General features: G+C 37.8%; 1 protein-coding gene across 1 annotated transcript; it reads right to left on the bottom strand.

The window, feature by feature from the left end:
- Window positions 1–722: 722 nt before the first annotated feature.
- On the bottom strand, window positions 723–14,627 carry LOC117984880 (glucose dehydrogenase [FAD, quinone]-like). The gene is made up of 13 exons (XM_034971543.2): window positions 14,521–14,627; window positions 13,410–13,454; window positions 8,930–9,169; window positions 7,761–7,932; window positions 6,756–6,955; window positions 5,842–5,966; window positions 5,016–5,196; window positions 4,133–4,393; window positions 3,544–3,695; window positions 2,439–2,604; window positions 1,563–1,773; window positions 1,102–1,291; window positions 723–919 (listed from the first exon to the last, which is right to left on the bottom strand). The coding sequence occupies exons 2-13, from the start codon at window positions 13,425–13,427 to the stop codon at window positions 754–756; spliced, it is 2,082 nt and encodes a 693-aa protein (XP_034827434.1). The 5' UTR covers window positions 13,428–13,454; window positions 14,521–14,627; the 3' UTR covers window positions 723–753.
- Window positions 14,628–23,973: the final 9,346 nt, after the last annotated feature.

Below are 23,973 nucleotides of genomic sequence, written 5' to 3'. Positions count from 1 at the left end.
CTTCGTGTGTGAGTCCGACTTGCACTTGGCCGATATTAAGAGTATGTACTTACTAGTGTCTGGCTTTTTCTTGCGGAAAATCTATAGCAATATTTACGCTGCATACATTTGCTAAGTATCATCACAAAGATTATTACGAGCCGCAACTCGTTGGTAACGCATTTTTCAGGAAATAGGTACGTTAGCCAATGATAGTCAGAAACATTACCATATTTTGTTACCTCTGTGGACGGCTCTTGTAGTTCCTGCTGTTTAAAATCAACGCAAATCAAAAGTGCTTTCCGTCGGTCGCCATTCTAACACCTTGGAACCAAAATGACTACCTATCAGTTTTTTGAACTAAGACGTCCGCGACAGGTTGAGATGGCAGTTGGGGTATGAGGCGGGGGGAGGCCCCGCACATCCGCACGTCGCCCGCGCTCGCCCACACCGCTTTAGCGCGGGGGCTGTGCGGGTGTGCGGGGCATTCCCTCCCCGATTACAATTTCGACCTGCCGCGTACATACTATATGTATGTGCTCTACCTGTGCACTACCCATTGCCACTAAACTTTATAGCCTCTCAACTCGCTGAGCTATGTCGGTTACTCTGGTTCTCCTACGGATCTCCTCATTTCTGGTGATCACGTAGAGAAACACCAAGCAAAGCTTGCTGAGTGGCCCTAAGGTTTCCTATGAGGATTCTTATAATGAGTAGGTATAGGTATAAAATAAAATTGAACATGAAACTAAAAATTATATAATCCAGACTATTTTATCTGGAATGCTGTGACCTCTGGTTGGTGTTTTTTTTCGTGTGCCATTCGACGTGCTGATTAGGGTGGTCATGTGGCTTGTCCCATTGTGAGTCGTCCCAGTGCTTGTCCCAGGGTTTCCAACGCTTGTCCCACTTGACGTTGTCTGAATCGTTGTTGTTCCACCTGAAAAGGTTTATAAAATACAACGTGTAAGTACGGGAACTGCTTTGGAGGAAGAAAGATATAGGTAAGTTATTTTGTTATTTTGTACAAGAGGAAGTATGCCTAATTTTGCTCAAAAACGCTCTAAAGGAAGCTACGGTCTCGCATAAACGGACGTTTATTTTGACAGTCAAGTTACAAACCTATCATTGGACGCAGAATAATCGCTATCACTAGCCAATGATGGTGTGTTTTCGCCATACAAGTCCCTTAGCTGCTCCTGATATTTGGTGATAACAAACTCCGCGGCACGTTCGCCAATCATCACAACCGGGCCTGCAGTGTTACCAGATACCACAGTAGGTATTATTGATGCATCTGCCACACGAAGACCTGGAAATATTAGGTGAGGTTATACCAGAAACTATAACACCATAAAATAGGGCTCACCACTTTACACCCAATGCTACAGATCTACTCATGTATCCAACGCTGTGATCAGCTAGATTTGTCAAGTTGTGATTTCCGCCATAAAAGTATTACAAGCACAAAATAATCCCAATTTTAAAGTCCACAATTAAATTTTATTCTGCTACCTAGATGTTTAATGCTCTCCCCTTGTTACGCATACGTAAGCTACGTATCACCATCACCAACAACTCACCATCAATGCCGTAAACCTTGAGTTGCGGATCAACTACAGCCATGGGATCATCCGCAGCTCCCATCTTGCACGTGCCAACCTGATGGTTCTCCGCAGCGGTGTGCAATTTGGCCAAACACTTGAAGAACTCGTCAGTGGGGTTGAGCCCACCGCCGGGGCATTCAGAACCATAGCCTTCTGTTGGTTGCATGCCATATTTCTCGCGTAAAATCTACAAAGATTAGATAAGTAATAAATAGGATAGGTTTTTTAGAAGTCCCTACACAAAAAAAGTTTACAAAAATATACAACGTTCAAGTGATCAATAATGGGCCTGGTGTCAGAGACACTGGTGCTATAGAATTGCTGGATTGCCAGATTGGTTAGTAAGTAGGTATAATAAAATAGTCTCCTTTTGAATTAATTAGCTACGTCTACTAAAAAAAATCTTTAATGACTTAGGCCCTAGAATCATAAAGCGCAGGTGCTCACCGCTAGGTTGAACGTTCAAGTCTTGATCAATCTAGCTTGTTGTGCCAACCCTAACTTGAACTTTGTGGAGGAGGGTTTATTCTATACTCGTTCTAAAAGAAAGGAGCCCTTTATCCAGCAACGGAATATTAATAGGCTGATAATAAAGATTTGGAAACCCAAAAATGATGACAGCAATCATTCTGTCTATAATAGTGGGCCCACTACTGCGAGCCTCCTGTCAGGACTCAGGACCTCCTCTTAGAATTAAAATGATTTAAGTCACAGTGCACCACGCTGAGCAAGTACGGAATAGCAGACTTCACACACCTTTGAAGACATTATGAACAACTTCGGCAGGTAGGTTCCCTCACGATGTTTTCCTTCACAATTTTCAGAGGACCACATTAGTTCAAGCAAGCATACCGTAGTATTGGCGAGACGGTAAGCAATTTTCGCGGCATCTACAATGACGTCCAGCTCATGCTCGTCGAGGAAGTAGTTCGGTTGCAGCTTCGGAGGCTGCTGCGGGTCTGTGGACTCCAGCGTGAGGTAGCCGCGGCTCCGAGGCTGCAGAGCTATGGCGGATATACTGTTGAATAAATTATTGCTGTTATGAGAAACATTGCGTCACATAATTACACATCAGGCCAACTCTATTTTTCTTTTTATACTTATTCGATAACAAGTAAAAAGTTTGCCTGAGATTTCGTTATGGTGCCGGGCAGCATCGTACTGGAAAACTTAACTCTATAGCGGTACGGCTTTGCTGATTGGATGTTATGGCACTGCGGCCATAGCCGTATATTAGATCTGACCGGAGACAGTTTTATAAATCACTAGCTGCCCTGGCGAACTTCGTTCCGCCTAACAGTCGATTCTAATTTTTTAAATTTTTCTCTCCGTAAGAACCATCCTCGTACTTCAAGCAATATTATAAAAAAAGAATTAGCAAAATCGGTTCAGCTGTTCTCAAGATTTGCGATGAGCAACACATTTAGTGATTCATTTTTATATTATAGATTAGCTTATGCTCGCGTCTTCGTCCGCGTGGACTACACAAATTCCAAACCCGTATTTTACCCCATTAGGGGTTAAATTTTCATAAACCCTTTCTTACCGGATGTCTACGTCATAGATATCTGCATGCCAAATTTCAGCAAGATCCATCCAGTAGGTTGGTTTTTGTCAGCCAGTCAGTCAGTCAGACAGTCAGTCAGTCAGTCAGCTTTTTCTAACACACTTGCAAAAAGGAGGTGGTTCTCAATTCGGCCCGTTTTTGTTATATTTAGATTTTCCAAACTCTCCAGTCGAGAATTGTACACGATATTTAATTGTGCCCGGTCAAACCTACAAGTTATACATACAAGCAAATCTTATTTAACAAACCGACTTCCTTTTATCACACAACTTTCAACCCAGTGCAGACCTTTCTACTTTCTTTCACATTTGATTATTCAAAAAATAGGATCGCGTAAAACAATATTGAGTAAGTACAGTTCAAAGAAACGCCTCAAAATTACATACTAACCTAAGAGTTCTTTTGTTGCTCTCGTCAGAAAGAGTCTCAGCATCTCCAACTGAGCCATCCCCACAAGCGGCAGAGTAGCCGCCGAAGAAGAACTGCACATCTGGATTCCTTCCACCCGCGGCTGCCAAGCGTGAGTTCACTTTACCCGTTAGCTATGCATACAAATCACAATTGAATTTACGAAAGACATAATTAGAGATTTAATTAGACCGTACATGCCACACTAGCTGACAGATTCACAATTAATCGCATGGAGACGGTGGATACAAAAGGCACAAGACCGCGGAGGGTAAAAATCCCTACAAGAAACATATAAACTTACTTTTAACGACGTACGAGCGTTTCAAATAGAAGTAGGCAGGTACCTATTTTTCATCCGTGCCCTGTGTCAAGTGTCCGTCTGCGCCACTTACTGCGGGCTACGATACCTAACTATAAACGGCCTTAGATAAATTGACATAAAAATAAGAATTTGACTTTACGACTGTTTTTTCAAAACACGTCGCCGGGGTTCTGCAGCTCATATACTAACGTAAGTAAATACTTCTGCAATAGACAGCCTAAAAAATTATAATATGTTCAGACATACCTGCGACAACCCAGTACCAGAGAGAGGCCCCTGCCTTTTCAGCATGTATTCCATAGCACTTTCCCAAGACAGTTCGGCCACGTCAGGTTCTTTTGTAAGCGTGAACTCTAATTCTACCCCCACATGATTGTGAAGATTCTGTCCTACTCCTGGCAAATCCGTGATTACAGGAATATTAAATTGTTCTAGAGTATCCTTTGGTCCAATACCAGAGAGCAGGAGAATTTGTGGGGAATTTATTGCTCCCCCAGATAAAACCACCTGTGAAGGAAGAACATTAATGGATAAAAGTGGAGTAAAAGTGTTATTATTCGATTACAAAAGCTATAGCTAGCCTTTGTCTGCAATGCGATGGTTATGCAAAGGCAAGTTCTAGCGATACATCCTTAGTTGAGAGTGTGGAAACTGGAAAGGACGAAATACTTACCTACTTTACGAAATTTATTAAACCCGCTATACAGTTTTTACGTGGCACCGTACCGGATTGCTTAATAAATAACTTGTTAGTTGTTACTGCTGGAACTGTGGCATTATTGCAGAGCCTCAATAGCTCAACCGGTAAAGGAGTGGACTGAAAACCGAAAGGTCGACGGTTCTAACCCCGCCCGTTGCACTATTGTCGTACTTACTTCTAGCACAAGCTTTACGCTTAGTTGGAGAGCAAAGGGGAATATTAGTCATTTAACATGGCTAATAAAATATAATCTTTAAAAAAAATAAAAAAATTGGCAAGTGTTAATTAGCTACGGCCAAAACCTCTCAAAACCAACTAGACCAAAGCCGAGCCTAGTTTAGGACTTCTAACTTGTATAAGACCACAGCGTACCCTATTGCCCCAGAAGCTAAAGCACAATGGATATGGAAGAACATATTCTAGACTTACTTCTTTATTGACTCCCACTATGTTCTTTTGGCCGTCCTTGATATATTCCATGCCAGTCACCTTCTTGGTGATCGGGTCAACTATAACTCTTGAACCTTCCGCGTTCAGTAAAATGTGTAAGTTTTCTCGCTTGGATGCTGGACGAAGATACGCTCGTGCTGTGCTGTATCTCGAACCATTGCTGTAATTTTAAAAAAAATTATGAATATACTAGCTTATGCTCGCGACTTCGTCCGCGTAGACTACACAAATTTCAAGCCCCTATTTCACCTTCTTAGGGGTTGAATTTTCAAAAATCCTTTCTTAGTGGATGCCTACGTCATAATACGTCATAATGCCAAATTTCAGTCCAGTAGTTTGAGCTATGCGTTAATAGATCAGTCAGTCAGTCACCTTTCCTTTGTTTATATATTTATATAAGTAACTAACTTATTCCCGCGACTTCGTCCGTATATAGTATATATAAATTTCAAACCCCTCTTTTAGCCCCATAGGGGTAGAATTTTCAAAAATCTTCTCTTAGCGGATGTCTACGTCAGAATAGCTATCTGCATGTCGAATTTCAGCCTGTTGTTTGAGCTGTGCGTTGATAGATCAGTCAACCAGTCAGTCATTCAGTCAGTCAGCTTTTCCTTTTATATATAGATAAGTACATGAATAATTTAAAATTAAATTTTAGAGCACGAATTTTGGGATATATCATGACTCATTGGTTTAGACTACACTTGTAACAATAGTGAAAATCCAGCAATAGAATCATCATTATTTTTTTGTCACATTAAATCCAAGAGCCACACCGATGTGTTCAAGTTCAAGCTACACTCACTCGTTAAGTGTCTGCGCGATAGTGAAGCCAGTTCCTGTTTCTCCGTTGAGATCACTAGTAGGTGGGTAGCCCATTTCAATGCCGGCAGATACCACATCATGGGCGAATCTTGGTGCGTAGTTGAACTGCAACAATATAGAGTAGGTAAACGCTGGTTTTACTTTTCTGTATTCCACCTTATATTTTATTTTACCAGACCATCCGTGACGTGATTGGGAAGAATACATACTACGTATACATTTATGCACGAAAGAAATTTAGTGTCACTTTCACGGTCACTAATTAGATTCAGAAAGTTTGGTCGGACAAGAATCGAAATAGGTACTTAATGTGTCTTTCACCAAATTTTGTTTTTTATTTTTTGTGCAACAGGTTTGTTTTTACCACGATTTCGCAAGATAGTAAATGATGCAGATACGAGTTTTTAATGTGTCATTAACAAGGTTGAAAGAAAAATATATTATACTAATTTAGTAGTTAATAATTTACCTATAGATTCTTCACGTGTATAGTGTATACCTACTATTGTATGAACAAGACACATTTATTCAATACTACCTATTTATTACCGTATAGGTATTGGCTGGAGATCAGAGAAAAGAGGAAGTATGACCATCCTAAACAAACTTGGAAACCAGGTTCTGTTTTTATGCTGACCTCAATTCCCCTGTAGCCAAGGGTTGCCTGGAAGAGAGTCCTTACAGCAATAAGGCTTTTTTTCATGCTACCTATTTTTTGGATATTAAGTATTTAGGTATTTTGTTCTCATTTTGGTGTGTAATAAAGAATTTTTAGCCATTCTCATTAATTCTGGCAGAGATTATGAGATTGGGGCAAAAAATAATGTAAAACAAGTTCAAGGGTACTAAAAAGGTATAAGGGATAACTCTAATAATACTTAGTAAAAAACTTACCCGCTGCACTGGCAAAGGTCCACCAACGTTATGATACTGTCCAGATACACCGTTGCCAATCTCTCTGTTGTCTTCACTCTTCAAGAAGTATGGTAAGACTTCAAACCAAGACCAGCCAGTTGCACCGTTAACCGCCCAGCCGTCGTAATCGGTGGGGTTACCACGCATGTACATCATACCGTTGATAACTGAACAGCCACCTGTAAATAAATAGGCAAACTCATATTATATGCAGTCCAAAATGTGCATTGGTGAAGAAGAAGAACAGATTAGGTTTCCTGAGAGCAATTTCTAAATTGGTTCAGCCTACTGATTCGCTGAGTCTAATATTGAATGATAACCACCAAGCTCATTTGACATTTATTTTTAATTCATTGAAGGTTTTCTACGAAAAAATATTTTACTATCACTCGGTAAAACAGCGATGTAGACCCAACCAATGTCAAATGAGCTCGGGGGCTATCTCTATCATTCAATATTAGACACTGAGATAGCGAATCACCCCGCCTGGTCTGTTGGGAAGGTTTCTTCAAGATGCAGATGATCAAGAGAACAAATGAACAAAATCAAAGAGCTCCCGCAGGATTTAAAAAATGTAAATCCACGCAGACGAAGTCGCGGGCATCAGCTAGTTTTTATATTTATGAATCGATTGTAATACCACGACAAAATCATTTCGCTTCGGGAAAACAACCATTACAATTTCAGCGTGTATAACTTGGTATAATATATAAATAATAGAACTAGTTGACAATAATTGTTAACGAATTTTAAAAATAGAGCAGCCATTGACTTCGAACGTTACTTCGTATGGACAGGGCCATTGTACAAACAAAATGGCAACGACTCAGTGGTGCTATTAGCAGCAATGCAACCTCAGTGACGTCTGGATTTCAAACGGGTCGTTCATTAGTATCGTGGCGCTGATTTATTTAGTTCCAAAACCGTAAAAAAATTTGTTCGCTTGAGCATATCTTGTCATTTATATCGATGAGAGCAGCATACCGAGCATCTTTCCTCTATGCCAGGAACATACACCACCGCTATCGAGGCAGGCTTTCTCTTGAGGCACCGTGGAGTAATCCCAATCAGTGTCCTTTCGACCCCAGTACGCAGTCACCCAAGCAGGCACCGACGATGGTATTGGCTCATCTCCCCCAGCTTCTATCAGCAACACCTGGATTTATAAAAATAATTTGTCAAAAAAAAAATATCTATGAGAAATCATAGCCTAAAACATAGAAATACAATGGCCTTAATTATTTTCTACCTACTGCCCGACAAAGCAAAACTTCTCGAGCCTATCGCGTACCTATTGTATGTTGAGGGTCGTCGTGGTCGTCATTTACCACGAGATCAAAGGCGTCGGAGTACCTACTCTCTCTTTATACTTGCTGTGGTAATACCACTATACTATAGTATATTTACCAAGTATAGAAACAATACCTTCATGCAAAATTGTAGACATTGACGTGATCAATACCCACGGAACCATGGGTTGAGCCGACATGCCTGATTAGCTGATAAAATTAGCCATGGTTAAGTTAAGGTCAGATTGTTGTTAAATTGTCTTATTGTTCTGATGTTTTAAAGGACGTGTATGTAGTACTATCATAAAAGAATCTGTGAATGCGGTGAGAAATACCTATCAACATATTGAAGCTGCATTCTAATATCAGAGCTAGCGTAGCACCAATTTAGGTCTAACAAGATGAACTTAAGGGATTCTGTGCCAATACAGCATAACGCATTATATTTTAGCATAGGTCCCACCCAAACATGGCATTGGAGTAATGAAGGCCTTCGATAAAATTTTAGTTAATCTGCTAACGCCACATAATATGTTACACTAGCAGATGCCCGCGACTTCGTTCGCGTTGATTTTGGTCTTCTAAAAATCCCGTGGGAACTCTTTGATTTTCCGGGATAAAAAGTAGCCTGTGTCACTCTCCAGGTCTTTAACAGCTATACCCATGTAAAAAATCACGTCAATCCGTTGCTCCATTGCGACGTGGTTGAAGGCAAACCCAACAAACCAATAAACCAACAAACCAACAAACAAACACACTTTCCTATTTACAATATGGGTAGTGATATACTTCTGAATCTTTATATTATGTCGCCACATATAAAGATTCCAAACTCATTGCCATCTCAGGAATCCAAAAACATACCTTCCACTGAGGATTTTCCGAGAGCCTTGCAGCGACAACAGATCCAGCGGTACCACCTCCAACAACCACAAAATCGTAGCTGTCGTCTGGAACGCCTATATCCGTCACACGGTTGCAGGGGTCGGCGAGGTCGCATCTGCCGTTGAGAAAGGACTCCAAGATGCTCATGAATAGGACGAACTGACTGGAGCATGAGCCCGTCATTGAGGGCCCGATTTCGCGTATTGGACACGCGCATGTCTGTAATTTTTTTTAATGAAAACTAAATGAAAATGAAAGTTGTTCGTTGAGCCGTTCGCTGCAGTAGACCTATAGGTCGATTTCGTAAAACCTGCATCAATAATTATTACAATCTTAATTGTTGTGATTGGCTGAATTTGTGCGACTCTTGTTGCAACAATGCATTGTAGCCAACCAATCAGAGGTGGTTGCGATCGTGACATTGTCAGCTGACATTCTACCGTAATCAAAGAAATTGTATGTACTACTACGTAGTACACCCGTAATCGAGCAGCAGATATGGACTCGCCTGACGTCACCGTTTGGGCGGACCGACGGACGCGACGCGCGACGACGCATATCTACAGAGTGAAGTGGACCCGAGGCGCACGGCGGTTTTTGTTAATTTACCTAACTCAGCTTGACATACGCTTGAAATTGTTACTTAAAATAACTAAGCACGGAGGATACACAAAGGACGCGAGGCGAGGTTCTGTAATTTTCTAAATACTTGTAATGGAGACTTTAAAACAAATTAGCAACAATTATAAACAAAGGGCAGCTGATTATTTCCCTATTTCGCAACCAGCATACCGAACTAATAATTCTTGTCATTGTTGTAACTCAGGCAATTAGTTTACTTGCTAACTAAATTTTAGGACGCATTCACACTGAAGACATATATAAAGTTCTTTTTACACGCTTCATTGGACGAGGAAATTATACTATAGTCCAGCAGCCGCCAAGGGATTTTTTTTTCTGATTAATACCTAACAGGCTGGATTTTTGTGAGTAGATTCCGTTTCAAGAGTCGCCCAAGTTTTACTCTGTGAAAATTCTGGATAGAGGTAGTTATTGTACTGTGCAGGTGCTTAACTTGTCGATTTGGTGGGATGTTGAAATTGTCTGAATTACAGTAGGTAAGTATTTTTTTGAACATTGAGATGATTGGAATATAAACTCGGAGTCCTACAAAATAGATGGTAGGACTGGAGGGTCCTCCACTCTCAATACTTAACAAATGAATTTTAATTTTTTCCTATCGAGAATAAAGTGTAGAACACAATAATTTTATCACTGTCCTACACAAAAAATTGTATTGTATTTCCAGGAATACAATATATTATATAAGTCGCGGGCATCAGCTAGTGTTATTATATTTACTAGATGATACCCGCGACTTTATCTGCTTTCATTTTTTTTAATCCCGTGGGATTTTTTTAGTTTTCCGGGATAAAACTATCTCATATAAATACTTAATATGTATACGGCTCCGGGATGCAAGCTATCTCTGATATTAATATTCATACGGAATTTATGATGCGAGCGCGAGCGTAATCAATAGATAGGTAGGCAACAAAACAAATGAATAGACTGGTCGCTATAGGATAAAGTTTTTTTTAGATAAAAGGTAAATAGACACATAATAATTTATTGTATCAATATTTTTAGGTATTGGTTACCGATACTAAAAACCTGGTTTTCTCAACAACAATTTGAAGAACTGAGATTTTCCTGCCTAGGTATGTTCAAATTGTAGGTAGGTAGATGTTGAGTATGACATCACTATCCGGTATCCGGTAGGTATCCATGAAAAAAATACTATTATAATATATTCTGTGACATGGTTTGCATCCGGATATTATTGTCCGCATATTACTATAAATTATTATGAGTTCGCGGTGCACCGTGAATAATTTATAATAAGTATATTTAATAGATTTATAATAATTTAAATAATCTTCTTTTTCTATAAGTATATAAAAATTTATCGCTGAATGTGTTGCTAAGCACAAATCTCGAGAACACCTGAACCTAATTCGCTAATTCTTTTTTTATAGGTAATATTCCTTGAAGTACGAGGGTGGTTCTTATAGGTGCGGAGGGAAAAATTTAAAAATTGCCTGAAAAAGTCTAAAAACAACACTTTTCTATTTTACTATACAAAAGATTCGTATTAATAGTACTTAATACTAGTCACATTATTAATAGTCACTTTGCGCTTAACAACACATTCAGCGATTCATTTTTTATATAGAGACTAGTTGACCCGATGAACTTCGTACCGCCTAACAGTCGATTCTTTAATTTTGATTAGATTGTACTAGTAAAAATATATAAATATGTAAAAATCATAGAACTAGAAATCAGCTTAGCTTATTACTAAGCTGTGGGCAAAATACACCGTGTCTTCACGATTCATAAACGTAGCTTGTACCATTTAGCAAACTTTAATAGGTAGGTACCTACGTCACGTAGGTATCCCTAATTGCCTTTTGGGAGGCTATAATCATCATTATTTTGTTAGAAGTAACAATGAAATAACGGAAAAACCCAAAATAAGCAATACCTAGTCAACGCAAAAAATATTAATGTAGATGTTACAAAACATCTAATCTATACATCTTCTATTTATAGGTACCTACCTAGATAAATCACAAAAAATTTGAAAAAAGTGTCTGTATGTGGTGTCGACCATCATTTTATATATAAGACTTATATGGTTATATTTAAGGTATATTAAGTGCGTTATGAAATCGAAGCCCATTTACAAATATTAATTTTTCTATCAATTGCCCGGACTAATCTTCGAAACGTCTAAACCGATTTTTATTGGGCATTTGCACTTTCGTAGGTAGGTAAACAGACGTCAATGCAAGAAGTAATCTAGATTCTAGATTACCTTTTTTTATATAAATAGTGAGCAAATGAGCAGGCAGGCTGCCCATGAACATTTTGTAGCATCCGCCCCTTGAATAACCCAATTTTGAAATCTAGTGGGAACACCGCCGATAGGAGTTTGGTTCCATAGTTTGCATATATGTACGAGGAAAAATATGCCCTTGAGATAATTCAGTGCAATCAAAGGGCTTATAACAACAACAAAAGAAACGAAAAATAATCAAAGGTAAGTGTTTAAAAATTTCAAATTCACGCGGACAAAGTCGCGGGAAAAAGCGTCCAAATAAATTTTAATGGTAGATAACTATTGCTGTAGACTTGTAGAGCATCGAACAATTTTGCTATAGAGTATAAAACATCCCAAATTAATTAATAATTTTTTGTTAATGCTTCAAATAATTGTTTTACTTTGTGCAAACATTACCTACGTACGTAGGTATAACACCTAACTTTTTATTTAGTATCGGCTTTGCAATCAGCCATCAAGTTACTTTGTGAATTTTAAGTAATTATGTTTAGAAAGCTTTTAAACAGACAGACAGACAAAACGGGCAAATGTAAATTTGTCTATGTAGACTCGGTCACTCGGAGATCTCGCTTTGCTATGCGGGGATGTACGTTATTATGTACTTACATATTTCTTTTTATTTAGCTTCTACCCACCTACCTGTCGTACCCGTAGCCAATTAACAATCCATTATGTAGGTGAAACTAGATAAATAAACAAATAATGAACAGAAACCGCAGGTTTCAGCTGTGCTTCAAATGCAAAAAATGCAAATTAAAATAATGGATCGGTTATACCTGCATATATATGATGGGTCACATATAGCTGCATTTACCTTATACAGTAGGTCATAGTAAGTAAAAGGTATTAGATATATTACAAAACAAGATCAGAATCCTTGCAGTTTTTCCTACTTATTTGAAAGATGAAAATTACTCTATTTAGTTTTTACTTACATAAATTGTTCGAAATTGAATATACTAATTATTAATTCATGCCCACAATTATTTTTTTGTGTGATGTAACCATAAATTCACGTTTTTCAGATTTTTCCCCGAATGTCAGCTATAAGACCTACCTACCTGCCAAATTTCATGATTCTAGGTCAACGGGAAGTAGCCTGTAGGTTTCTTGACAGACAGACAGACAGACAGATAGACAGACAACAAAGTGATCCTATAAGGGTTCCGTTTTTCCTTTTGAGGTACGGAACCCTAAAAAGAAAATATTTTGAATGTGAATAATTATATAATTATTTATATAACTACTTTTTCTGGATTCAAAGTCGTCATTATTCTGAATTTGACTAAAGTGTAAATGATTTTAACTAATATTAATTATTAACCACTTGGTACACCTAAATAATCGCTGGACGGATAAGTAAGGCATGCGATTGATTATATTAGCAACACTAGTAAGGCCTAGTGAAAAAGCAGCTACAGAGCTAATCAGCTACCTTAGGTATACAGGCTACAGTCACTGCCTCTTGTATATAATGTAAATTACTAGACCTAGTAGGTAATTATGGAATAATTAACCGTCAAGTTAAGAATACGATCTACTTTCACTCACCTCTGCAGCCCTTATCATGATGTAATGAGAGTATATCACTTTGTTCTGAAAAAAAAATTACTTACCTTATATTTGAATACCCTATTACTTGAAAAAAATATTTACTTATCTAATACCGGACATTAATATGACGTAATAAAATATAACTCAATACAATTGTTACATAACATAAGTTCATCTTTGAAATCAGAACTATGGTTTTTATGAATACCAATAGGTATTTATTTATACAATAGAGACCCGGCTTGTTAGATTCATCGCTTTATCTTGGGAAAACGATTTTTAATGACTTTTACGATTATATCTGAAATACTTTATAAAAATAGGTGTATAAAGTTAGATATTACTTAAATACAAGGTTTCTGTTTTATTTACTTTTAGATATTTATGTAGAAAGTCATTTTAAAGATTATGAATATCTTAAATACATAAAAAAAGAAAAGCTGACTGACTGATCTATAATCGCACAGCTCAAACCACTGGACGGATCCGGCTGTTTGGCATGCAGATAGCTATTATGACGTAGACATCCGCTAAGAAAGGATTTTTGAAAATTCAGCCCCTAAGGGGGTAAAATAGGAATTTGAAATGTGTGTAGTTCACGCGGACGAATTTGCGAGCATAAGCCCGTAATATATAGGTACTTAAAGTTTTAGTAGGTTTAGTAGATATAATAATAAATCTCATACGCTAAAAAGAAAAGTCCTGACTAAATCACTGACTGACTCATCAGCGTCCGTCCCAAATACCTTTGGACCTAGAAAGCTGAATTTTCGAACAGAGTTTCCATTTATAATGTAAACAAGAAAATAAGGTCGGATTTATTGAAATTACTGCGCTGCCGGAGGTTACTAACAGTACTCGTAGGTATATAAAAGAAAATATCTAGAAAAGTAATAACTGATATGTAATAGAAATAAAGAATAATTAAATATATTATGATACATACTAACTTAGTACAGTTGCATTAATAACATAAAATAAAAAGATGAAAGAAGAAAAAAAGAAAAAGAGAAAGGTTAAGATTTTAGGACACTACGAAATAATGCAACTTTTACAAACAATGCAAACTTATTACATACATTTATATTTTATAACATATTCAACATACCCAGAATAACAAAAAAAATAACAATACGTTCACAACCTCGTTTTTTTCGCAAAACGAGCGCGCTCTTAACAAATGCGCGTACGCTGTGAGAAGCGTCCGCGACGACACCGGACGCGCGCCTTGTGCTTTTGTTTATATAGATAATCCGCTTAATACGATAATATAACACTGAACAATAGGTTGTCAAGTCTATTTCACTTTGATCAGCTCTAAAAACTTAACTTTTCATTATCTGCTGATATGAAAGTTGCTCTTCGCCGGTCAGTGAAAGAATCAATGATTCTAAAATATTTAAAAATACTTTTTTAAATTACATAGTACCTACTTAAGTAGGTACATATTTTGTATTAATTTAAATTTGTATATATAAAATAAAAACTGACTGACAGACTGACTGATCTATCAACGCACAGCTCAAATCACTGGACGGATCGAGCTGAAATCTGGCATACAGATAGCTATTATGACGTAGGCATCTAGGCATCCGCTAAGAAAGGATATTTGAAAATTCAAATCCTAAGAGGAAAAAATAGGGGTTTTAAATTTATGTTGTCCACGCGGACGAAGTCGCGAGCATAAGCTAGTAACCTTACAAAGCAAATATACACCTTCCTATGATTTTAATATAAGCAAGCGCACTTTGCAGTAGGTACTTAATCATAGTGTTTTCACTACGCAAGCTATAACTTTCCCGAGCTTCGAGAAATTTTACTTGATCGGGAAACTATGACGAAATAATGAACATACTAGAGTAAAGAGTTGCATTCTTGCAATACGTTCTAAATAGGTTCGTCCAACCATTGAGTAAACTGTAGACGTCTCAACTCTCACTTTAAAAAATCTTAAATTGAAACAATGATAATATTATTGAAAAAAGAAAATAGTAAAGTATTAATTAACCATTTTTTTAGAAATAGGTACTTAGTAGTAACACACCTACCCAATTGTCTGTGTTGACACCAGTCAATGCAACAAGATAACGGGGTCCAAGGGTGAGATCTATAGAGACTCTGAATAGCTCTGTATTAAGTCTAAGTCAGAGTTTGACTTTGCTTAGACTTAATACAGAGCTATAACTTTCACATAAATCTGTCTCGTTTTAACTCAATTTTAAGTCTGAGCAAAGTCGAAGTGCGCTCTATAGATCTCAGCCTAAGTATAATAACAAACATCATCATCATCATCATCATCATCTTATTATGATACGTCGTCATGATCAACCCAGCACCGGCTCACTACAGAGCACGGGTCTCCTTTCAGAATGAGAAGGGTTTTGGCCATAGTCTACCACGCTGGCCAAGTGCGGATTGGCAGACTTCACACATCTATGAGAACATTATGGAGAACTCTCAGGCATGCAGGTGTCCTCACGATGTTTTCCTTCACTGTTAAGGCAAGTGATATTTAATTACTTAAAACGCAAATAACTCCGAAAAATTAGTGGTGCGTGCTCGGGATTGAACCGCTGTTAACGGACGTCTTAACCATTAGGCTATCACAACTTAATAGCAGTATAATATTTTATTTTATTTTATAACAAGCGTAGGTACACCAAATATTTACATTATTATTTTCTCGCCAAACTGGTGAGCCAGTTTGTTGGCGAGCTGGCGCTCCTTAAAAATAACTAGAATCTACTCAGATTAAGGATTGATCGCTGCAGCTAATTGAACGCTTTAGAGATCAATCCTCAATCTGAGGTAACAAACAAAATAAACTAAAATAAAAAACAAATAATAATAATAAATTAAACAGTAAATTAGATAATAATATATCTACTTAGGTATGTAATCTTTGTTTGTATGTCATTGACCGGTACGGTGACCGCGTTCTCTCAAAAGCCACTGTCACTGTCAAGGTAAATATTGTAGTTGATGTAATGTAATCACTATATTTTCTACTTCATCGACTCTTATGGTCTTATGATCTTCACAACTGAAGTGGCCGTGGGGAGGCCACGTCTGCCGCAAAACCGATGGCCGCTGGGGCAGACGTGTTCTGGAGTGGAGACCGCGTATCGGCAAGCGCAGTGTGGGACGACCTCCAACCCATTGGACTGACGACCTTAAGAAGATAGCGGGAAGTGGGTGGATGAGGAAGGCAGAGAATCGGACGTGGTGGCGCGCTCTTGGGAAGGTCCAGCAGTCCGCAAACAGCCTGATTGATTGATACTAGTAATTTCGATAGTAGGTATTTTATCTAAGTATGTGATCTATCAACATACAGCTAAACTACTGGATGGATCGGGCTTAACTGAAAGGCATGCAGCTATAATTATGACGTAGATATCCGCTAAGAAGGGATTTTTGAAAATTCAAGGGGTAAAATAGGGGTTTGCAATCTGTGTAGTTCACGCGAATAAAGTCGCGGGCTATAATAAAGCATCAATAAATAAATAGGTATAGTCCGCACCAATTAAGTAGTCGTTCTTGAAGTCTGAGAAGAGACCCGCGCTCGGTAGCGAGCCGGCGATGGGTTGATCATGATGATCTTGAAGTTACCCGCAAGACGCGTCGCAAATGCATTTTTTAGGCGTCATTCAGCCCGCGCGCTGCGCTAGCCATCCGTACACAGTACATGAGCGCGTAGACGTAGAACAATACCTGCGCCAGCTTGCACTCGCACCATAGATCAGAAGCGAATATTTACACCTGCCGGGCACTATACCTATACTAAACTATCCCTACTTAATATTATAAATGCGTAATTGAGTCTGCTACCTACCTTTTCACGTCCTATCTTGGAACGCCATGAACTAATATCTAATACTAGCTTTAAGCCCGCGACTTCATCCACATGGACTACATTTCATACCCCTATTTTATCTTTTAGGAGTAGAATTTCAAAAATCTTTTCTTAGCGGATGTCTACGTCATAACAGCTATCTGCATGCCGAATTTCATCCCGTCCAGTAGTTTGAACTGTCGTTGATTGATCAGTCGGTCAGTCAGACAGACAGTCAGCTTTTCCTTTTATGTCAAGATTGCAACTAGCTGAATACAAGTAGCTTGTTTTAATAAACTTTAAGTTTTGAACACCATAAAGTACCTACTCATTTACTTAATGGGAATTAAGTAAAATTTTATAAAAAAAGGATGTCAAAACTTTCTCTTGAATTAATTAAGGACTCAGTACATGATATCTTGCATCTCTTACATTCAATAAGTGCTTACGATGTTCGTTGTTATTATTGTGTAGCCTGTTTCGATTTATGGATGTGGCCTGATTTATGGATAGACTTTTATCCCGAAAAATCAAAGAGCTCCCACGGGATTTGTAAAAAACCTCAATCGACGCGGGAGAAGTCTCGAGCATCATCTAGTGCTTTATAAAATCACTAGCTTATCCCCGCGATTTCGTCCGCGTGGGCTGCAATTTCTAACCCCTATTTGGGTTGAATTGTGAGGAATTGAATTGCGTAATAATTTTTTATACGTAATTAATATACCGCTAATTGTTTCTACAGTAAATAAGATTTTGGTATAAAATCGAGTAGCTCTCGTAAAACATTGAATTTGTTTCATGTCATTCTCGGTTAAAATACCGTTAAAGCCTTTGGTTAGATCGGTAGGCTGCAGTGTGGTCACAAATGTACGTGACTCTGACAATCGTTACCGACTGTATTTAAATTCTACACAACATAATATAGGGTTGTCATTGTCACTTTATCGAGTAGTATAAATATTTACAGTTAAAATATAATCATATCTTTTTAAAGCATTTTAGAAAGCGCTACGAGGTCAATAGTAAAATATCACTTAATATTGAAAAAGTCTATTATAAAATAAACGATACTATGACGATTAATACAGCGCCGTTGCCCTGCTAAAATTGCTGTGCCCCAACGGGGTTCCAATATTGTCATTATATTATAATAAGAATTGTTCAATTAATTATGTTATTAATATTGGAATGCATTGAATAAATAAATGATAAATGCTAAATATTATCAGCGACAGTTCATTAATTATTGCTGAGTTTGTTGTGGGCTCTTCTCAGACCTGGGCACGTTTCGAACCCTCGTAGCTTTAATTTTTAAGTTCGCGTAAAAATCATCACCACTATATCCATCTTACAAATGCAACAACTGACTTTCAAAAAGTGTAATTTACTAGCTATTTTGAATAAACCATTTGATTTGATTTTGATTTGATTGAAAGGCATTGCTGATCGTGTCTAAAAGGTTCGATTTGTGACAACCCTAGAATATTCTCATTGTTTGTGTACTTACCGTTACCATTATGTTGATCGATTTTCTGTATACATTTTACTTTTATATTTGAATAAGTAAATATGGTGCAAAATTTTGTTTCACCTATCTTAACTATCTACTTGATATGTAGGTAAGTATATTAAGTTATAATAAGATCAATTAATAGAGTAGGTAGGTAATATAGTTGATTCAAGTTCAGCCAAAGGGGTATGGGTTTAATATTAACTGCCATGCCCTGCCAGGTTAGCCCGCATCCATCTTCGATTGCATCATCATTCATCACTTACCACGTGAGGTTGCAGTCAAATGCTAACTTGTATCTGAATAAAAAATAAAAAAAGTGCAAAGAGAAATATAAGGTCTAAATATAAAGGCTTAAAGACCCTTTCAGTAAGTACCTACTTACTTACAAACTTTTCTTTAAATTTTAAATGCCAAATAAAGGACCGTAAAATCTGGCACGGCAATCAATCTCAGTCAATTCCGTATCAAACAACATTTCTTTATGATAAAAAGCCTTTCATCTAAAACAAAAATAAATTTATTATGTACCTAGGTCTAATTGTTTATTTCAATCATCGATGATTAAGTAGAATTACCTACACATACTTAAATAATTATTTATTTATGGAGTGGGTACAAAATATCTACATTACCTTTTTTGCTCACTATGATACGATATGTTCTGGGTTTTGTACTGCTAATTATTTAGAAAAAGGCTTATTCGTGATCATACCTACCTAGCTACTAAAACCCCAGTGCAAATTAAATCATCGTTATAAAAAGCTTCTCAAACAGTTGATTTGCCAATGATAGTCGTATCAGAATTCTGAATTATTACTATGACGTGTCACGTGAGTAGATAAGTATAATAATTTGCATACTATGTATTTACGAATCACGGTATGGGAAAATACGATTATGCCAGACGCTCTTAAACTTTAAGGGCGTCTGGCAGGGGGTTGCCACGATACTAAGTGCCTGCCAATGCATGATGTAATTTCTTATACTATTCCGAAGAAAATACTTAAAAAAATTGACTTTATACTTTGATGTAAGATTTTACCTTTATTACCTGTTATCTAACAATGCCACCATGATCCAAACTTCATGGTCTCGCGCGCAAGCAGACGCGGCACGGCTCGGGCTCGGCACGGTCTAGCATAAATCAACCCTTAGGCTCAATATTTACATTGAAAGGGAATCGGAGCAAATTTCTAAAATATTACATAGCTTATTGACTTTTAGCTCCACCACATAAAACACAAATTTCTTAGCCATATGAAAAATTCGCGAGAATGCGAGAGAATTCCCTCGAAATCGCGGGAATTTTCATTCTCGACAGAAATTGGTGCTTAACATAATCTACCGATAAGAAATAAAAACTGCCCTACCCCCTTCCAAATTAGCCCACTTCCATCTTAGACTGCATCATAAGACCGGTAAGATGTATGTAAGAAAATAAATAAGTCTGATTTGAACTTAATAATTCATTCAAAAATAATACAGGTATGCGCCTATACCACAGAGTAACGATATCTACATTATAGTCCGCAACAGGTCGAGATAGTAATTGGGGTATGAGGCGGGGGGGACACCCCGCACACATCAACGTCACCCGCGCTCGCCCGCACCGTGTTTGTGCGGGGGCTGTGCGGGTGTGCGGGGCGTTCCCTCCCCGATAGCCATCTCGAACTGTCGCGTACTATACCTACTTATGTGCCTACACTAGCCTGTACACCAAACTAAACTACCTATAGCTACCTACCTCTCCATGTATAGTTCAGAAAAACCCTCGGTAAACCTACTTAGATAAATGCAACTTGGCACACATCTGAAATACTGTCATAGGGGCAATTCGACCTTACATTGTAACAGTCTCATATGGTAATAATTACATAATATATACCTACCTACCTATATTTTCTAGGGTAAAAATCTATTTCTAAAACAGAAACTTTTAATTTAGATTTAAGTTATTTTAAATATAATTGTCGTTCCCATTTTAAATCTAGAAGAATAAAATATAAAATAATTTAAAGAGAAACGATAATTTTTTTTTTTTTTTTTTTTATTATTAACATACAAGAAAATTTACATATAATAGGTAGTACGCATTGTAAAAAAACCACAGAGGTTTGACCCTCAATGCGTACGTCTGCGCATTACATCATGCCTACTTTGTCAAAAAACAAAATTAGAATTACTATATTATAATATACTAACTTAATGTTAAAAACAAAGAACATATAATACATATACCTACACATATATGTATATACATACATATATGCATATACATACACATGCAGTGACATTATTATTTATGTATTATACGTGCGACTATTATATCGTCACGACAGGAACCAAGGAGATATCCCCGACGCAACCCGGCATGCTCATAGGTTGCCAAGGAAGTATCCCTTCAGCTTCCGTTTAATATTCGTTCGCGTTACCTTTTCCGCCAGAGAAGAAGGCAGCTGATTTAAAAGGCGAGGTATAATAAAACCCGTAGTTCTTTCACCGTATACATTGTTTGCCCGCGCAATGTGCAACCGGTTTGCAGTTATCGCCCGTGTATGTATGGGATGTTCTATTTTGCGACGTAAGTTATCGTTATAAAATTCTTCTTTTAGGATAGTGTATTTAAAATGTTCTTTGATAGGTAGTGTTTCGCAATGTTTGAATAAGCCTAGTTCATTTTTGTCATATTTGTTTTAACAGAGTTTGAGACAATAGTTTTTCACACAGGCAAATTTCTCATCCTTCACACGGCTCACACCCCGCACCACAGATCTCAGATCTCAGATTTCTCTCTCTAGACGTCTCTGCAGCTTTCCGTTGGTCAATCGATCTTCAACCATCTGGACGAAAAGTATTTTTTTATTTTCTAGGGTTTTGTACCGGAAGGGTATCACTAAGCCTCCGCTGTCCGTCCATCCGTCTGTCTGTCAGCGGGCTGTACCTCGTATGACCCGTAACAGGTAGAGAGTTGAAATTTTTACAAAATGGTATTTCTATTGCCGCTATAATAATGAGTTTTTTCTTGTACGATGGTGCGGAACCCTTCGTGTGCGAGTCCGACTCGCACCTGACCGATTTTTATATATTCTATAACCTGAACAGTTGCAGAAATCTTCTTGTTTATACATTCCGCGTTAGGCTAATTATGTGTAACCCTGAATCATCCAGGAAAATACAATCGTGATACCGATATAAGCTTTAATGAAATATGATTACGAGTATTTTACATAATCATGCTTACTATACTTACTTACACTGATAAACAAATGAAGTACATAATATTAATTACTAACTACTAGATTACGTCTGCGCGACCGCGTGGATTTTAGATTTTTTTAAATCTCAAGGTTCCTACCTAACTCTCCGATTTTCCTAGCGAAAAAGTAGCATAGATACCATCCGTGTCCGGAATGTGAGCACCTAACGTCTGTACATTACGCGGCAGAAAATAATGTACATCAGCCTTTAGAATGACATTTCGGCTTTGTAGAGCGTTGTCTCTGTCACTCGTACCTAACTGACGTTTTGTCGGTCTCAACGACAGAGAGAATGCTCTACAAATCGGTCTCCTTCTGAAGGTCGATGTACAATACTTTCTGCCGCGTTCTGTATGTATTTTGTACCAAATATAATAGATAGTGCCCGCGCGACTTGTGAGTTTAGGTTTTTCAAAAATCTTCTGGGAACTTTTAGATTTTCCAGGAAAAAGCAGGTAGCCTATCTTCATCCTTGAGATGCAGCTATTAGATATATAATTCGTCAAAATCGGTTAAATGGATAGGCCGTGAAAAATTAGCAGACAGACACACTTTCGCATTTTTAATACTATAGCTGTGCTATAGTCATCAGGATCAACCTTTCGCCGGCTCACTACAGAGCACGAGTTTCCTCTCAGAATGAGACGAGGTTTGGCCATAGTCTACCACGCCAGCTAAGTGCGGATTGGCAGACGTGAAATCACCTTTGAGAACATTATGAAGAACTCTCAGGTTTGCAGGTTTCCTCGCGATCTTTTCCTTTGATTAGGACTTAGGAGTGACATTGAAATTATATTTTATGAGATTATGACGTAATCGATTTATTGGCTGGGCAGCGCGTATAATTGCTCATATGATTGAGCGAGATGAAGTACAACATTTTAAATCCACCAGCTTTCGCCCGCGTTTCCATCCTCGTGAAATGACGACGATGAAATATAATATCCTTACCCTATTCCTATATAAGATGTTGCCCGCGAATGGGTCCGCGTGAGCATTTAAAAAATCCCGCAGGAACTCCTTGATTTTTCAGGGATCAAAGAAACCTATGTGTCAATTATTTAGGTAGGGTATAAATAAGCTATCTCCATTCCACAGCTAAACACCCGAACTTTCACATTCATAAGCAGGGTTCCGTACCCGAAGGGTGCCAACGGGACCCTATTACTAAGACTCCGCTGTCCATCATTCCGTCCATCCGTCCGTCCGTCTGTCTATCAATGGGCTGTATCTCATGAACCCTAATAGGTAGAGAATTGAAATTTTCACAGATTTTATATTATTTCTGACTGCCGATATAACAACAAATAAGTAATAAAGATTTCAAAATAGCCGACATAAAAAATTTAAAAATTCAGTGTGCAGTGTTATTTCTTGTACGATGGTACAAAACCCTTCGTGTGCGAGTCCGACTCGCACTTAGCCGATATTAATATTATCATTAAGATTAGGATTCGTTAGTAGCGTCTGGCTTTTTCTTGCGGAAAATCTATAGCAAAATTTACGCTGCATACATTTGCTAGGTATCATCAGAAAGATAATATTATCATGAGCCCCATCTTGTTGGCAATGCCTTTTTTAGGAAATAGCTACGTTAGCCAACGATAGTCAGAAACGTTACCAGTAAGTTTTAATTAAAAGTCAGAGATAATATATAGGTACCTATACTTGTTATATATACCTCTGTTGTTCTTTGAGTTCCTGCTGTTTAAAATCAACGCAAATCAAGAGCGAAAATATTTTTTTATTACTTAACTATACAGGGTCACTGGGACAGATAAAAGTTGTCACCCGTAAAAGTGAACATAATCAGAGTATAAATAATCGTATGAAATAATGATCATCATGATTATCGTCATCATAATAATATTAGCATACGGACGTCCACTGTTGAACATTGTCAAATGATGTCAAATGACTCTTAGAACAAGCTTAGAACGAACGAACAAACGCTGCACA

The sequence above is a fragment of the Maniola hyperantus genome, chromosome 9, assembly GCF_902806685.2.
Source record: "Maniola hyperantus chromosome 9, iAphHyp1.2, whole genome shotgun sequence".
NCBI lineage: Eukaryota > Metazoa > Arthropoda > Insecta > Lepidoptera > Nymphalidae > Maniola > Maniola hyperantus.
This window is presented reverse-complemented; position numbering and strand designations above follow the sequence as displayed.

Coding starts and splice junctions, on each gene's coding strand:
- LOC117984880 (XM_034971543.2), bottom strand. Junction 1,292..1,562: donor CAAGGTTTACGGCATTGATG/GTGAGTTGTTGG, acceptor TAATATTTCCAG/GTCTTCGTGTGGCAGATGCA. Junction 920..1,101: donor TATTCTGCGTCCAATGATAG/GTTTGTAACTTG, acceptor AAACCTTTTCAG/GTGGAACAACAACGATTCAG.